This window comes from Eptatretus burgeri, chromosome 6 (assembly GCF_056783735.1).
Source record: "Eptatretus burgeri isolate ZD-2024b chromosome 6, Ebu_testis_v1, whole genome shotgun sequence".
Lineage (NCBI taxonomy): Eukaryota > Metazoa > Chordata > Myxini > Myxiniformes > Myxinidae > Eptatretus > Eptatretus burgeri.
The window spans coordinates 108,531,310-108,550,326 of NC_140966.1; the positions used below are offsets into that span (position 1 = coordinate 108,531,310).

General features: G+C 46.7%; 1 protein-coding gene across 16 annotated transcripts in view; it reads left to right on the plus strand.

Moving 5' to 3' along the window:
- Positions 1–15,367, plus strand: part of RNF181 (ring finger protein 181) — a 58,325-nt gene extending 42,958 nt beyond the window's left edge. For all 16 annotated transcript variants that reach the window (XM_085886665.1, XM_085886658.1, XM_085886652.1 and 13 more), the window contains one exon: positions 14,224–15,367. In XM_085886665.1, coding sequence (XP_085742791.1) covers positions 14,224–14,314 — 91 coding nt within the window. In that variant the 3' untranslated portion in view covers positions 14,315–15,367. The remainder of the gene's footprint in view (positions 1–14,223) is intronic.
- Positions 15,368–19,017: the final 3,650 nt, after the last annotated feature.

Here is a 19,017-nt window from a genome sequence, read left to right on the forward strand (position 1 = left end):
GGTGTTGGACTCGTGCAGGGCGCGCGCCGAACAGCGTGTACAAAACCACGGATTTTCCACTTCAAAAACGGATCAAAAACGACACACGCCCACTTTTGTTCCGTCCAATCGGTGAGCGAGGGGCGATTTGGCCCCGCCTCCAGGGCGTTGGAGGGCGATCGCTATATGCAAATTTATGGATCAAAAAGCATTCACGCCCACTTTTTCTCGGGCCAATGGGGAGCGAGGTGAAAGGTCGAAGGCAGGGGGTCAAAGATGAGAGAGCGAAGCCACGGGGCTTATATAAGCGACCGCGTTCGTCAGTCAAGTTAATAGAGTTAAGTTAAGACTTCGCGGGCGGTGGAGTTGGGAAGAAGAAGCAAGAAGGAGTTGGTCGTCGTCGTGTGTGTTGGAGTCGGAGCGAAGGGGACGGAGCTGTGGAGAGGCGGCGAGGGCAGACGAGGGGTGCTCGCGTCGTGCCGGGAGCTGCACACCAGGGAGGCCGACGGCGCGACCTGGTCGAGGTGGAGACGCTCGTCGCGGGACTCGAGGCAGAGTAGAAATCCTCTATACCCCGAGCATCAGCAACCCCCTCCTGTTTCCCCCCGCGCTGAGATAGTGCGACCAAGGGGGCCCCTTTCCCACCCCCTACCAGACACTGCCCGCGAGGCCCGCGGAGTTGAGGCACCATCGCCGCTCCACGTCTCATCACCAGACGGGTAGGCCCGACCCGGTCTCGGCCTCAGGCCCGCCTCATCCTTGAGGCTGTTGTTTTCCTTGGTTTTGGGTATGTGTTGTCGGCGCCGTCTGTGAAGTAAAATTGTATAAGTGTTGCCGTGTGCTCGCGTAATCGGTATTAGATCTGCATTGTCGCATTTGCTTTTTGTGTAAAATTTGCATTGTGTTTCTTTTCCTTTTCTATGTGCTTTTGGTGGAATTGAATATGTGTGCTTTCCGTTCATCGCGAATAAATGTGCTTTGTGTTGAACTGTTTCCCGCTTCGCTTCGTCATTTCTCTCATTGAATCCTCATCTTGCTTCACGTAAAGGGTTGGTAGTGGGCTGAATACGCCCGATAATTAATCGAACTGTCGAGGCCGACGATAACACCGCTCGGTTATCCCGATAGTACGGAACGGGTCGCTTAAGTGGCCCGTGTCCGAAGTCGACCTGCGGCGAGGTGCGATCGCCCGGTCTACCCTCCGCGTGGGTACTTAGGTAGGTCGAATTTGGCGAGCAACCCTATCCCACGCGGGGGCTGATTGGCTCGATCGCGGTGAGACCGAAAGGTCCACCCGTGACTGGTTCCCGGCGTTAGTCCGAGAGGGTCACGACTGGATTGTCCGTCCGGTGGGCGACGTGCCGCGATTCGAGTTACGTGGCCGTCAGCACGCCGGCGGGCGCGAATCTGTAACACTGGTGTCAGGTCGTGCGATACAAATCCATCGCCCTCCTCGCGGCACTGGTATCGGAGAACAGGAAAACGGGCTCTCCTGTCTCCAGCTAAATTCACGGGAATCGGTCCAGGGGTGAGAGAAGCGACCCCCGATTCCCTCCAAATTACGAGCGAGCGAAATTAACCCTTCACGAGAAGCAAGATGGCGTCTCAAGGCGAGCGGGAGCCGGGGGTATTAGAAATGGATGTAGAATGTGTAGAATCCATGGCTCAGGATGGAATCCCCGTGCAGGAAATGTTGATTGTGCAGGAAAACGAACTCGCCCAACTGAACCCAGAGCCCGAAATGGGTGCGGCAGCGGCCGCGGTGTATGACACCTCCCCCCCCCTCTCCACCAAAACCCTTCCCCAACCCTTGCCGAAACGGCTCAGCTGAGTGCATCCGACATGGCCCAGCTATGCGCCATGCTGGCGGCAATGACAAATGAAATGAAAAACGAAATGAAAGGCATGAACAAGCAAATAAGCGGAATGGAAGCAAACATGAAGGAAGAAATGAAAAAGCTCCGGGGTGAGACGCAGAACATGGGCCGATGCCTGCAGGCGGGCATGAAGGCCGTGACCAGGGAGCTGGGAATGGCGACTCCACGTGTGGGAGCAAACGAGCTGGAAGGGGGTGCAACGGCTGACAGGCCCGCGGTGGAGGCGGGTAAGGAAAAAGTAATTCGGGAGACAAGAGACGAGGTGAAAGTAATTGCGAGGGAGAGAAAAGAACAATTAATACGGAAAGCAAGGATGAGGTACGCGGAGATCGTGAAAGAGCAAGGAGTGAAGAACAGGGAAGGACGGGAGCGACTTAAAGAGAAAGCAAGGTTGACCTACATAAAGATGAGGGAAAGACGCCAGAAAGAAGCAGAGACCAATAGACACGGGGAGACGACAGAAAGAATAAAATGTATAAAGACACGGGAGATAGAGGGTGAATTGGACAAGGTTAGTGACGCACACACACACACGGAGGTGGTGGAGGATAATGGGGGTGAGCTGGCGGACTGGGTAGGGACCCAGTGCGAGCACCTGGATGGCCTCCTCCAGGAACGAGGGGAGGGAGTATGCCCCCTTGAGGCGAGTCACGACCAGGTGAGTTCGGTCGTGCTTTGCGAGATTGAGGGGAGGGGTGCTGTGGACAGGTGCACGGAGAGCTTGGGGGGTATAGAGGCCCCGGAGACCCTTGTGGGGACACGAATCCCTAGTGTGGTTGTCCCTGTGTGTGTGGTGCAAGGTGTGAGTGCGTCCCCGTGTGTGGAAGCGACCCCGTGTGTGAGTGGTGTGGTGGCGATGGTGCCAGAGTACGTGCTTCCCAGCACGCCGTGTGTGGGTGAGGCACCGTGTGTGAGTGAGGCCGTGTGTGTGGATGAGGCACCGTGTGTGAGTGGGGCCGTATGTGTGGATGAAACGGCCAGTGTGGATGAGGCACCGCGGGTGAGTGCCCCTGCGTGTGTGAGTGAGGCACGGTGTGTGGATGAGGCACCGCGAGTGCGTGGAGCCACGTGTGCGAAAGGGGTAATGGCATGCGTGGGTGAACGGCCGAGTGCAAGGGAGACCGTGTGTGTGAGATAGCGGTATGTGAGGGAGATGTCGGTTGGCATGCGGGAGCACGCAGCCGCGTCTCCCGGTGTGAATGTAATGGAGTGGAGTGTGTGCGTCGTTACACGCAGGTGTGCGTGGGTGGAATGGAGGCGACGACGGCGACATGTGAAGAAAGAAAGCCGAGTTGCGGCTGTAGTTGTTTCGGGGACCGTGCCGGGTTCACCCAGCAGTGAGCACGCGGTTCGTGCTGTGCAACGCACGAGACCGCCACGTGCTCGCTTGCGAGAGTGAAGTCCCGGTCCGGAAACGCACGCGGTGGATTTGCCGATCCCGCGGACGGACAAAGTTTAGGCAGGACTACGGATTTGGACCGGACGGGTTCTCCACGCGATCGTGTGTGTTGAGCTCCAACGGGCAAAGCACATGTGTTCGCGTGGGGAACCCCTCGAGACGTGGGGCTTGTGTTTTTTTTATGCGCACGGTGACGTCATGGCTGCACGTGTGGTTGGAATCCGGCAGGAGGGGTATCCCAGCCGGATGGTACCGTCCAAGGAGGGACGAGGTACACGTGCAGCTGCATGACGTCACGGGCAGGTGCAAAGTGCGCGAGTTGCCGCGCTGGTGATGCGCATGAAAAAAAAAAAAAAAAGCAAGCCTCACTTTCGGGTGCACAGGATTCCTGGGCAAGGGGTGGAACACCCCCTTGGCCGGGGCACAGGATGGAAACTAGTTAGGGGGAAGGGTTAGCTTAGTTAGACCGACTTCATGGGGCAGGGGTAAGTCCTCATGGAGTCCGTGGAATGGATTAGGTAGAGGGATTTAGTGAGCTTTAGGTTGGGAAATAAAATGATTCATTTGAGGACAGTGACAGACTTGTGAATGTGTAGAGGGGGACGTAGCTTAGCTACGTAGTGTTAAAAGGAACGTGCTGTAGTATAAGGGACGACGTGGGAGCACGAGTTAGTTAGGGGGTGCAGATAGAAGGATGGCAGAGTTCAGTGGTGTGTGTGTTGAAGAGTTGGTGAGTGAAGTGGAAGCATGTGCTTGGTGAGTGAGTGAGGCCAGCGGGTCTGTGTGTATGGAGTGAATGGGGAATGCATGGTGCGATGAGTGATTGGGGGGAGGAGTGACTCCCACCCAAGGGACCCCGGGGTCAGTATAAAGTGAGTTAGGGGGTTAGTCAAATTGAAAAATGGAGGTCGTTTTGTTGTTGGTGGGAAAGTAGGCTCGAGACCCATTTGGAGGGGTGCAGGAGCCCTGTTGACGGGCTTGGGAGCGTGGCTGCGAAAGGTGAGTATCGCTGAGTGGGTACCCCGGGCACCAGGCTAGTCAGCCGTGGTAGGCCAAGGGCCCATGGGGGGCCGGGATAGAGTAGTGGGCACGGGTGCGCCTGCTTGGTGCGGGGGCCCGGGGCGCCATTAGCCGCGTGGGCAGTGTTGTGGGCACGGGTGACCCTCGGAAAGGGGCCTGGGAGGCCAGCCTGCCACGTGTGTGTTTCAGGGGAGGTGCCATGGGGGGCACTCCCCGGTGTTAGGGAGCTGGTAGGCTCGGAGGCAGTGTAGTGCCCGGGGGTGCCATAGCGGGAGATTCGGCAGAGGGTCGTGCCTGCCAGAGGGAGCCACGTGTCCCAGCCATGAGACCGTGTGAGGGCACGGAGAGAAAATTGGGGGGCGAGGCCTGAAATTGTGAGGACACCAACACAGGCGACGGGAATCTGGGTTGTTAGAACCAATAGTTTAAGCGAGAGGCGCTTGTTGAAAGCCCCGGGGTAGTTTAACAGTTAAATGGTTAGGGTAGATTAGGAGATGTACCCCTCCGCACCATCCATCCCCTCGCTCTCGTTGTGGGCCGCTGGACCCACTTTGGGTTAGATCGCCGAACTCTGGGGAGGCCATTCTGAGGCTTCGTTGGGCCTCGACACAGGACGTTAGCTCTCCCTTGTTCCCCTCCGGGAAGGGAACGTAGGGGTTGGGAGTAGGCTAGGTGACAGGATAGGTTAGCCGAACAAGGACGATAAAGGGGGTTAGGGGACGATTTATAGTGGGGAAGTAAAAATAAAAACAACAAAAAAAAATGAGTTGGGGCTAAATTGGTTTTTCACAAATTAAGGGAGTGGGTATGTACAGTGACAGGCAAAGGCGATAGGTGGGAGGGAGACAGGTAGGTAGGTCCGAGCCCGCCTTCCAAGTGGCCAGCACCACCGCACTCCCTCCACCAACCTCCACTGAACGGCAAAGGCTTGCCAGCTTCATCGGATGGCTGTTTTTCTTCAAGGCCTGTGCCGGCCAGTTCATCTGCGGGCTGTGTTTGCCTGCAGCGGCTGTATTCTGCGGGCTGAGTTTGCCTGCTGCCTTTGCCATGCCATGCCCACTGCCCAGGTTCACCGGCCCCGTTCAATTTTTGCTTTACCCCCCCCCCCCTGTTCATTTCCATGTGCACCAGGATCAGAAAGCAACAGTTTGCAAGCTGCAAGAACTGCCCTGTTGGCGGCTACAACACGGGCCTGCAGTGGCGGCCCGTGCACCGTGTTTGTGTCCATCCATCCATTCGTTGTGCTCATTGCGTGTGCCACTTGAGCTGGCACGGAGACTGCGTTTGTGCAGCCCATGCACCGTTGTGGTTCACTGCGTTCAGTTCAAAAGGGAAGGCCTTGGACTGCGTGTGAGCAGCCAGCCACGTTCCCTGTCACCTGCATTGTTTTGAGCCAGAGACTGCATGCGGGCAGCCTGGCTCCCTGCTAACTGCTTTTCTTTTGCAGAGTTCATTGATCCTGGGCCATGGTTTAGTGTAAAATTTGTAAGTTAAGGTAAGATGTACTGTAAATATGAGTGCGCCCCCGGCATGTCTGTCCTAGCGCCGGCAATTTTATTTAAGTCGTCCGTGTGAGTGAGTTTGTTTCGGTAGTTACGCAGCCCTCAGGTTATTTATTTTGGGGACACGAATACCATGAATGTCGCACTCAGGGATCTGTAGGTAAAATGTACTAGGGGAAAACTACACATGATGGCACACGAAAATTTGACGACTCGGGACGAGTCTGTAAAAAGGGGAGGGGGTAGTGTTGTGGTTACCAAATTCGCAAACCACCATTCAGGTCCCTTAGGTGAGATATCTCCGTAAGTATATGTGTAGTTAGGCCCAAACCCGTTGTCTAGTGGGAATACATGTCATTTATGCGTGCTGCGACTCTTCAGGATAGCCGTTTTTCTTTTACTATCTTTATTTTGGACCAACCGCCATTGTTACCACCACCAACCACAACATCAACCACCCACCGCGGCGCCGCTTCACGTCACACCTCGCAACCGTCGCATCGCCACCGTTCTTGCGCCGCTTGTGGGTACCGGTGTTGGACTCGTGCAGGGCGCGCGCCGAACAGCGTGTACAAAACCACGGATTTTCCACTTCAAAAACGGATCAAAAATGACACACGCACACTTTTGTTCCGTCCAATCGGTGAGCGAGGGGCGATTTGGCCCCACCTCCAGGGCGTTGGAGGGCGATCGCTATATGCAAATTTATGGATCAAAAAGCATTCACGCCCACTTTTTCTCGGGCCAATGGGGAGCGAGGTGAAAGGTCGAAGGCAGGGGGTCAAAGATGAGAGAGCGAAGACACGGGGCTTATTTAAGCGACCGCGTTCGTCAGTCAAGTTAATAGAGTTAAGTTAAGACTTCGCGGGCGGTGGAGTTGGGAAGAAGAAGCAAGAAGGAGTTGGTCGTCGTCGTGTGCGTTGGAGTCGGAGCGAAGGGGACGGAGCTGTGGAGAGGCGGCGAGGGCAGACGAGGGGGTGCTCGCGTCGTGCCGGGAGCTGCACACCAGGGAGGCCGACGGCGCGACCTGGTCGAGGTGGAGACGCTCGTCGCGGGACTCGAGGCAGAGTAGAAATCCTCTATACCCCGAGCATCAGCAACCCCCTCCTGTTTCCCCCCGCGCTGAGATAGTGCGACCAAGGGGGCCCCTTTCCCACCCCCTACCAGACACTGCCCGCGAGGCCCGCGGAGTTGAGGCACCATCGCCGCTCCGCGTCTCATCACCAGACGGGTAGGCCCGACCCGGTCTCGGCCTCAGGCCTGCCTCATCCTTGAGGCTGTTGTTTTCCTTGGTTTTGGGTATGTGTTGTCGGCGCCGTCTGTGAAGTAAAATTGTATAAGTGTTGCCGTGTGCTCGCGTAATCGGTATTAGATCTGCATTGTCGCATTTGCTTTTTGTGTAAAATTTGCATTGTGTTTCTTTTCCTTTTCTATGTGCTTTTGGTGGAATTGAATATGTGTGCTTTCCGTTCATCGCGAATAAATGTGCTTTGTGTTGAACTGTTTCCCGCTTCGCTTCGTCATTTCTCTCATTGAATCCTCATCTTGCTTCACGTAAAGGGTTGGTAGTGGGCTGAATACGCCCGATAATTAATCGAACCGTCGAGGCCGACGATAACACCGCTCGGTTATCCCGATAGTACGGAACGGGTCGCTTAAGTGGCCCGTGTCCGAAGTCGACCTGCGGCGAGGTGCGATCGCCCGGTCTACCCTCCGTGTGGGTACTTAGGTAGGTCGAATTTGGCGAGCAACCCTATCCCACGCGGGGGCTGATTGGCTCGATCGCGGTGAGACCGAAAGGTCCACCCGTGACTGGTTCCCGGCGTTAGTCCGAGAGGGTCACGACTGGATTGTCCGTCCGGTGGGCGACGTGCCGCGATTCGAGTTACGTGGCCGTCAGCACGCCGGCGGGCGCGAATCTGTAACAATATATATATATATATATATATATATATATATATATATATATATATATATATATATATATATATATATGTGTATATTTATATATATATATATATATATGTATATTTATATATATATATATATGTATATTTATATATATATATGTATATATGAATGTGTATATATGTATATTTATATACATATATATATATATATATGTATATATGAATGTGTATATATGTATATTTATATACATATATATGTGTATATATATCTATGTATGTATATATATATATATATGTGTGTGTGTGTGTGTGTGTGTGTGTGTGTGTGTGTGTGTATATATATGTATATATGTATATATATATATATATATATATATATATATATATATATATATATATATGTATATATATATATGTATATATATATATGTATATATATATATGTATATATATATATGTATATATATATATGTATATATATATATGTATATATATATATATGTATATATATATATGTATATATATATATGTATATATATATATATATATATATATATATATATATATATATATATATATATGTATATATATATATATGTATATATATATATATATATATATGTATATATATATATATATATATATATATATATATATATATTAGGTCTGTCCTTAATTTATTTTTTTCAGAAATTTTAAGGGGCTAACCCAAATTTAGGTTGATATTTATGAGAAAATTTTTTTTTAAAAATGTGAACCCGAAAAAAATTGTCTCGTGGTTGCACCCAGTGTCAAAATTTTTTTTAAATGTGTATTTTTATGTTTTTTTTCATATTTTTGTATTTTTATGTCAGAGATATTTTTCATGAAATGTTTGCATGCTTACTGGTTGGCTCGAACGTGAATAACACGAAAAAAATGTTTTTGATCCCAAAAAGTGTTACATATATCCCGAAACGTAGCTCAAAAATGTGGAAATTTTCCATTTTCAACATGAAATTATGTCTTTTGTTCCTGTACTGAAACGGCTTGTTGTACGTATGAGATATTTATTGTCTGCTCATTACTCCATTGAGTCACTGAATCAGTCAGTGACTGACTGACTGACTGCCGTCAATTTCAGGTCTGGTATCCGGTCATTCAGGCATTTAGCAAAATTGCCTTTTGTGAACTAATGATAACTATTCTGTCATTTCAGAATATATACTGAATTCAGGCCTGACATTGTAAAAGCAAATGGATAAATATTCCGAAGTGAACGTTGATATATCTAAGGCAACGGTGAAAAAGTTGCTGGGACAGGTGGAGTATTTATCGGTAGAACTGATACCATTATGTCTATTTTACCGAAATGCGTCAATTGAGACAAAAAGAAAAATATCTCAAACTCTAAAAGAACAAGACGGTGACTATGATGAAGCACGGAAAAGAGCTGTTGTTCACCAGAAAGATATCATGTGCCAAAAACTGGATGATTTCGCATCTCCGAGAAGCAGAAGTTTTTTTGATGTACTGCATTTGAACTCTGACTTTCTGCACAAAGACCCGAATCAATGGGAAACTGAAGATAGTTTCGTGCAGAGCCGTACTATTGTCAGCAAGCTGAAAGTTGTGAATGACTGTGCAGGGCGTGATGTAGCCCTGGCGACTGAGTACAACAGTCTTATTACTTACGATGAGTAGCAAAAGCAGTACCTATTACAAGCAATAACTGATCACCGAAAACGATTCCTGGACTGTGAGAAATCAACTTTGAACGAGTGAACTATAGCTCTTGTCCAGTCTGTTCAAAGACTCTATCTGCAAACTGCAGAGTTCGAAAAACGCAAAAAATACAGAAAATCTTGATTTTTTTAGACTTTTCAAGTTTCGCTGAGACGGACTGGAAAATCTTGCCAAGTTGAACAATATTTTTCTGCAGTATTTCAGATTCTAATGCACCAGAAAACATAATACATTATATGTTAATGGCATATTGGCATAAGATAAAAAAAAAAGAAAAATATAAAATGAATTTCTTTTTTTTCAAATTTCGATGGACAGTAGCATCCCCTAAAATATTGTTTTTCGGGTTCATTTTTTTTCTTTCTCATAAATATCAACCTAAATTTGGGTTAGCCCCTTGAAATTTCCGAAAAAAATAAAATGACAGCTCTAATATATATGTATGTGTGTGTGTGTATATGTATATATATATATATATATATATATATATATATATATATATATATATATATATATATATATATATATATATATACATATATATATATTGTTATGGTTTCCACCCGTTCGGCGTGCGAGCGACCGCTTTTAACTAATCGCGGCCATGCGCCTCCCGGATGGGCAATCCTTGTCGCAGCTTTCGGATCAACGCCGAAATCCAGCTACGGGTGTGTTTTTAATCACACCGTAAATCAGCCAACTCTTCTGTCCACGCACGACAGGGTCTGATCGCCAAATTGTCGATTTACCGAAGTAGGCGTGCAGACAGAAATGCTGGGGTTTTACACCTTAACGGGACCTGCTTGGAAACGAGCCGCTTAAGCAGCTCGCTCCGTTTGCCGAGCGGTGTATTATCGCGAGGCCCTGTTGGACCCAATTATCTTTTCGGCTATTAAAAAGCCAGCTAATATTCTGTACGTAATAATGGCAGTCAATGACAGGAAAGGACGCAACGAACAGGTGAATATTTAAACAATGACATTTATTTCACAAACGACACGTATTCAAGCAATGCAATGGGAGTGAGGGACAAAACACGAGCAACTGGAATGGGCACTCGGTGGAGCGCATACCTTCGCCTCCGCTACTTTTTTGTTCTTGGCATGAGAGTGGGGGGGAACAGAACAGTGAACATTTTGGTGTTGGTTTCATGCAAATCAGTTTTGATTTGACCGTGTTATGACAAAAACCGCATATTTTGAAAGGTCGTGACCCCACTGACCTTTGACCCCCAACCGCTAACAAGGGTAATGACGTAATTGTGTCATGTCGCCCATCACAAGATTGGGCAATGAATTCTGAACATTTTGGCATCGGTTGCATGCCAATTTGATCAAAATTGACCGCGCTATGGTAAAAATACGAATTTGACCTTTCCGTGACCTTGACCTTGACCTTTGACTCGATCGCTCCCAAAATCTAATCAAATGTTCCTTGGATAATAACCATCATCCCACCAAATTTCAAGCAATTTGGTTTAATACTTTCTGAGTTATGCGAATAACAAACAAACACACACACACATATTCACAAATAAATAAATAAATAAATAAATACACAGCGACCAATACATAACCTTTCGCAGAATGTGAAGGTAAAAAGACCCCACAGCCGTTGTCTATTTATTACGTACACTTGTAACAATTCTACTTAAGGACACGGTGCCACAACTTCCATGCAAAGAAAACCCCAGGAAAGGAAAGGGCAGAACAGGGCCCGTAGGCCTTTAATGTTCGCGAAGCTGTGGAGACCGCAAGAGCTCCGAGAGGCCGTGCTGCTTACCTGCCACCCTCGTGGTGACTCGCTGGGCGACCCTCGATGTTTCGCCATAAACACGGCAACTCGGTTGGTCCAGGCTGACTCCAGACAGACTGCAGGCAAAAACTCCTCTCAGACTCAAGACCCCTCTCCTCCACTGCTGGTCGGCGTCTCCTCTCCCCAACTCTCTTCTTCAGCGTCTCCACGCACCCTTTTTATGGCCACGGAGCCTCGCCCCCCTCCCTTCCCGGCGTGCGGGGGAATCTTCCAGAAAGGGCGTTTTCCCTTGGTGAATCGGGCCCTTTGTTCTTATCCACTTTTGGAGTGTTGAGATCCACAGAAAGGACGTTTTCCCTTGGTGAATCGGGCCCTTTATTCTTATACATTTTTGGAGTGTTGAGATCCACCGCGTTGGTTGGCGGAGATGTTATTCGCTGGGGGGGGGAGGGCGTTGTCTGTGGGGATGTTGACGGTTGTGGAGAAGGTGGTGGTGGTTGTCGTTTTGGAGGAGGTGGTTGTTCCAAAATAAAGACAGCAAAAGAATAATGGCTAACTGAAGATTCACAGCCCGGTTACACGAATAAATCCCTTTAGACATCGGTGGGGAAATCTAATCTGAACACACACTTATTGACATAACTGATCTGATCTCTGGGAAACCTGAATGGCGTTCTGTGAATTTCCACAACCGTAACAATATATATATATATATATATATATATATATATATATATATATATATATATATATATATATATATATATATTCATTGTCGTTGTGAAGGTAATGTTGAGGTAATATTTTTTTTTTTTTAGATGACATCCTGTTCTCGGCGGTGTAGTTGTTATTGTGAAGGTAATGTTGAGGTATAATGTTGAGGTAATATTAATTTTTTTTGATGAGATCCTGTTCTCGGCGGTGTAGTTGTTGTTGTGAACGTAATGTTGAGGTATAATGTTGAGGTAATATTTATTTTTTTTAGATGAGATCCTGTTCTAGGCGGTGTAGTTGTTGTTGTGAATGTAATGTTGAGGTATAATGTTGAGGTAATATTAATTTTTTTTTTTCGATGAGATCCTGTTCTAGGCAGTGTAGTTGTCGTAGTGAAGGTAATGTTGAGGATTTTTTTTTTCGGATGAGATCCTGTTCTTGGCAGTGTAATTGTTGTTGTGAAGGTAATGTTGAGGTATAATGTTGAGGTAATATTTATTTTTTTCAGATGAGATCCTGTTTGAGGCAGTGTATTTGTTGTGAAGGTAATGTTGAGGTATAATGTTGAGGTAATATTAATTTTTTTTCAGATGAGATCCTGTTCGAGGCGACGCCTGGTGTTGGCGCAGTGGTTAGGGCAGCGGCTTGGGATCCAAAAGGTCCTGAGTTCAAGCCCCGTTGGGCCACTGAATTAATACACCAGGGGGTTGACTCAGCCTGTCATCCTTCCGAGGTCGGCAAAATGAGTACCAGTGTACTGGACCGGTGTATACCCCGGTTAAAATAGGTGTACCATATCCCTGTGTCGTAAGATGCGACCAGGGTTGCGTCAGGAAGGGCATCCGGCGTAAAACATGTGCCAAATCACTATGCGGATCATACGGATGATTCGCTGTGGCGACCCCAAACGGGAGCAGCCGAAAGAAGAAGAAGAAGAAGATATATATATATATATATATATATATATATATATATATATGTATGTATATATATATTGACACCTCCCATGTTCTTCTCGCCAAAGAAGCTGTATAAAACAATCAAGAAAGGCGACACAAGGTAAGCTCTTTGCTGTTTTGATCTCTTCCCAGAGTTCCTCAAAAACTATAAAGACGTTCACACATAGGACACACATGAGAATCCCAATGCTACACACACCCTCAGCTGCCAGACCGGTTTCATCACTTATTGGCGAATCATCAGCGATAGTGCAGACAGAAATGCATACCAACGAGACTCCCAAGCATGTACTACGTGCAAACGTCAAAAGCAGTCAATATATAAATAAAGACCCACCCACATATCTCACCTGTGAATAGTGGGAATAGCCAATCAGTTCTCACCTTGGTTCACCTTGGCTTGGTCTCATAATTAGCTGATTGGTTATTCCCTCAGCTAATTGTTATTTGGGTTATTCGCCCCAAGCACGCTGTGAGACCCATTCAATGAAACGGTAGTGCCCTTCCACATTTCTTTGCAAGGTTCACAATGTATTTGGAACTAATACATGTGTGTCCAAGGATTGAAGTCTGTAACATTTTTAAAATGTTTTTAATATTGTTGTTTTTAACCCAATGTAATCACATTGTCATGACAAGCCTGGTGTTGGTTTCGTGGTTTGGGTGGCTGACTTGGGATCTTATGTTACTGAGTTTGAGCCCTGTTGGCTGCTGAATTCACACCAGGTGGGGTCGACTGAGCCTATCATCCTTCCAACCAACCTTCCATGGTTGGCAAAATGAGTGCCAGTGTACTGGTAGAGGGGCACAGCATCAGCGGCACAGCCGCGCTCCAAGAAATGATAGCTGCCATATGCAAGAACAGAACAGATTGTCATGACTTTTTATCCACAGGTGTTGACACTCATGAGAGAGCAGAATAATGGGACAAAAGGTTAACAGCCATAAAATTGGGCAAAGTGATAACAGTGGGACAAGAGCATGTGGATATGTAACTGCACCAGAGTAGGCACAGGGTATCGGCAGGTGAAGTAAAGTTTCGAGATCGAAATGGGGGAGACCATGAGGTGGTGAGGGGCAGCATACTTGACATTCTCTGCTGTCGGGAAGGAACCAGAACCTGGAAGACTTATTGGGCCACCAGTTGGTTCAAGACAAGTTGAAATCGATGCGATTGAGACACTCGGTTGATTGTACTTTTACAAACGGCTCATTATAATCGAGATATTTAGCTTTTGGATCGTTCATGATAGATGCAATGAGATCATGGTACTTCACCCAAATGGTCATGTTTGGGGTTATTCACACTTGCAAACTGAGAAACAAGCCCCCCACCACCCGCCTCGCTCTGTTCTCCCACCCCTGTTTTTGCATCATTGCCAGGAAAGAGAACGGCAAAGGGAGCACACGCGTCAGTGCCTGCACGATTCCATGTACGGATAGCCTCAGCAGAATGATGAGGATCAACCTCTAAGGCACATTTGTGTGTATGTATATGTATATATATGAGGCCCAGCGAGGAGTGATGTAAGCGACATTTTTTAATGACATGATGATGATGATAGGCTCGGATGATAGGGTAAGGGTTAAAATAGTGCTATATGGCATTAACTCCAAAATGGCCGATGTGTCCCTTACATCACTCCTCGCGGCGCCTCGTGTGTATATATATATATATATATATATATATATATATATATATATATATATATATATATATATATATATATATATATATATATATATATATTCATTTCAACAGCTCTCCATCACACCTTTGTTTCACCACAACCATGTACACACTGCTCCTCACCACATCAAGTTTGTTGGCCTCTGAAAGCTTCCAGCTGTGTCTCACTTCATCTATTACTGAGCAAATGGCCTCGTTTTGCCGATAAAACAGGCTGAGACAGATGCCTGTGTCAGCTCATGGTTGTACCTGACTGCAATAAATCATGACGAGGTGGATCACAGTCGGTGGTCTCTGTATTCTACATTGTACAGGCAGGCCAGTAACACATGTACGTGTCATAGTTTGCACATCACAAGCTGGGGGCTCAAAGGACGTTTTTTTAAAAAAAAAAGAGGGTGGTTCTCTCTCGCTCTCTCACTCTCACTCTCACTCTCACTCACTCACACCATCCCGCACCTTTACAGGTGCTTGACATTTTAACCAATCATATGAGTGTGACACATGTATGTTACATGAGTAAATCGGTTAAAAGTGAAGACTTGTTCCATGTATGAGTGAAGAGGTTAAAAACAAAAAGGCATGCAGAATTTTGTGATGTGAAATACGTGCATTTGGAGAAATCATGTGCATTGACACAAACAAACAAAACTACGCAATTAGTGCCTTGTTTCATCCAAACGCTCCATGAACCCACACGATGTACATTTGGCCGAGACACACCTGTCTCCTCCTTCGTCCTGATTTATGACCTCTTGTTTCACATCGTCATTTTGCTGTTGAATTGCAATGATTCTTTTCTGGAAAGAATAAACACCTTTTACCCAAAATACAGGATTTAAAGTGATTTTATTTCTTTCTATTGACGGAAGATCACTTTATTGTGTGTTTGATTATGCATCTAGAGTCGAGGCTCGTGGAACAGCTAGAGAATTGAACGGATCGGTAATAGAACAAGAGAGAGAGAGAGAGAGAGAGAGAGAGAGAGAGAGAGAGAGAGAGAGAGAGAGAGAGAGAGACAGACAGACAGACAGACAGACAGACAGACAGACAGACAGACAGACAGACAGACAGACAGACAGACAGACAGACAGACAGACAGACAGACAGACAGACAGACAGACAGACAGACAGACACCAACGGCAGGGTTGATTGGATAAGATAGGGACCTGGACAAAGAATGGATGTGTGGAGGAATGGTGGAGGGGGGGGATATATGGGGTGAACAAGATGGATACAGAAGGAAACTCAGGATGGAAAAACTGAAAATTTGGAAGGAGGAGGGATTGGGGTCGGGTGGCTTAACGAAGTTAGAAAAGATCATGGTTTTGGATAGGGGTAATCTGAGGTGGTAGTGAACAGTTATCTTAAAGACCTGGAGGGAAGAATGAGAATGAAGAGGATGTGGAAATTGTTTCCACATGTGGAAAAAATGAGTGGAAGTGAGCAGTTATTCTGGATTTTGGAAGTTTCTCCATAATGGGGTTGATGGTTGACTGTGTGTACTCTACAGAAACTTGGGGAGCACAAAACATGCAAAGAGCAGAGGGTGCAAGACCAGGAAGGAGGCGGTAGAATACAGAGAGACCACCAACCTGTCTGCAATGGGAACGCGATAGGCCCGCAGACTCAACTTCAGCGTGGGAGAATCTAATAATCTTGGAGGCCTTGGTTTCCACGGTGTCAAGCTGAGCAAGATGTGAGGCGGGAGAGCAGCGCTCCATCAAGCTGTGGATGAAGGCCTTGTTGATGCATAGGACTTCAGGTTTGCCAAGGAAGGACTGTACGACAGAGAATACCCAATTGGCGACTGTCTTTGGAGGCCAACTTCGTAATGTGGCTTGTTTCAACCAATGCTGAGAGTGAAACCCAAGAGTTTGATTTACTGAACTTCTTCCAGAGGGTTGTTGAGAAAGTCGATGAGAGGGGTTTTAACGGTATGTTCCTTTGGGAGAGAGAGTGTGAGATTTGTCAGGATTGAAAGACATATTCCAAGTGTTTGACGAGCTCATGATTCTATCAAGGTCTAAAGAGAGAGAGAAGAGGCTGCCGCCTGCCTGTCTGAAGAAGGATGTCATAACAGAGGCTGGAATCTTCAACAAATATATGGAGGATTTTCCAGAGTCACAGAGATCATTGATGAAGATCAGGAATCGGACTGGGCCCTGAACACTACATTTGGGCACTCCAGCCTTAACAGGGAGAGGAGGAGATTGGGACCCTACTCTCTGCAGAGCGTTGGTGCTGCCTTTGCAGTCTCCTTGGCTATTTGGCACAATCCTGGACGGGTCGCCACTCCGACACAGTACACCAGCATGCTGGCACTCATTTTGCCGACCTCGGAAGGATGACAGGCCGAGTTAACCCCACCTGGTATTAATATAACAGCTGAGAGAGATTTGAACTCAGGACACGAGGATCCAAAGCCCGCTATCCTAACCATTAAGCCAACACCAGGCATAACAGGGAGAAGTGATGAAAGAACTCCATTAAGGGCCACACGTTGGCTGTGACGGGAGAGGAAGTCTGTAAACCATGTGTGGAGCTGGCTTTGGATGCCAGAGGTAGAAACTTTAGAGAGTAAGGCAGGATGTCAGACTATGTCAAAAGCAATTTCAACCCTTGTATCTTTCAAAAGATAAAAGGGTTGAAAAAAATTTCTCCACTACAATTTCTGTATTTTTCTTCTTCAAAAATAATATTTTTCAGTTTTTCGCTCATCTGGAACGTCGTTCCAGGGAGCTTGTGGGATGGTGTGTCGTCTGTCCGTCTGTCCGTCAATCCATCCGTCCACAAATACTTGTAACTTCTTCTCTGAAACTAAACATACGGCTTCGATGAAACTTTACCACAACGTTCATCACCGTCTATGCACCAACGTTTATTCATGGCATTAAAAAAATCGGGGCCTTGTGGGGTCTACGGGAGTTGCCCCCCAAAATATGTATTTCCTCTCTTCTCTGAAACTACACATACAATTCCGATGAAACTTGACCACAACGTTCATCACCCGTGATGTACCATAGATTGTTCACACCATTAAAAAATATCAGGGTCTAAAGAGATGTACAGGGGGATGTACCAAAGTTTGTTCACGCTTTTTTAAACATTGAGGTTTACAAGGGCGTAAGGGGGGTTGCCCCCCAAAATATGTATTTGCTTTCTTCTCTGAAACTACACACACAATTTCGATGAACCATGACCTCAACCTTCATCACCCGGGATGCTCCAAAGTTTGTTCGCACCATTGAAAAAATTGGGGTCTAAGGGGGTGTTTTCCCCCCCAAAATAGGTATTTGCTTTCTTCTCTGAAACTACACACACACTTTCGATGAAATTTGACCACAACCTTTATCACCCATGATGTACTAAAATTTGTTCATGACATTAAAAAAATCGAGGTCTCAGGGTCAGTTCGGGGGTTTGCCCCCCAAAATATGTATTTCCTTTCTCCTCCGAAAGTACACAACCAATCCTGATGAAACTTGACCACATCCTTCGTCACCCATGATGTATCAAAATTTGTTCATGACATTAAAAGAAAGAAGAAAAAACAGAGAAAAGGGGTCTAAGGGGATGTTGCCCCCCAAAATAGGCATTTGCTTTCTTCTCTGAAACTACACACACACTTTCGATGAAATTTGACCACAACCTTTATCACCCATGATGTACTAAAGTTTGTTCATGACATTAAAAAAATCGAGGTCTCAGGGTCAGTTCGGGGGTTTGCCCCCCAAAATATGTATTTCCTTTCTCCTCAGAAAGTACACAACCAATCCTGATGAAACTTGACCACATCCTTCGTCACCCATGATCTACCAAAATTTGTTCACGACATTAAAAGAAAGAAGAAAAAACAGAGAAAAGGGGTCTAAGGGGATGTTGCCCCCCCAAAATAGGCATTTGCTTTCTTCTCAGAAACTACACATACAATTTCAATGAAACTTGACCACAACCTTCATCGCCCGTAATGTCCCAAAGTTTGTTCACACCATTGAAAAATTTGGGATCTAAGGTGGTCTACAGGGGGGTTGCCCCCCAAAATATGCATTTGCTCTCTTCTCAAAAACTACAAACACAATTTCAATGAAACTTGACCACAAACTTCATCACCCGTGATGCTCCAAAGTTTGTTCATGCTATTTTAAAAATCGGGGTCGAAGAAGATCTATGTGTGTCGGGTCGTGGGGGGGGGTGGTTGCCCCCCAAAAGAGGTGTTTGCCATAACATTGGTTGACTGGTACATTTTACTGATTCCGTCCCACGTTGACTTCCTACTCGGTATAATTATTTAACCAGGTGAGCACCTTGGGGTATTACCCCTATGTTTGTTATTCTTGTCGGTGACGTTTGAGAGGTGTGATGTAAGGGTAAGAAGCGGTAATGGAAATGTGGTGAGGGTGGTGGGAGTGCAGTGATATGGAGTACATGGGGAGGGATCAGGGGGATGGAGTGAAATCTATTAATAAGAGCTGGTTGTTTCCTT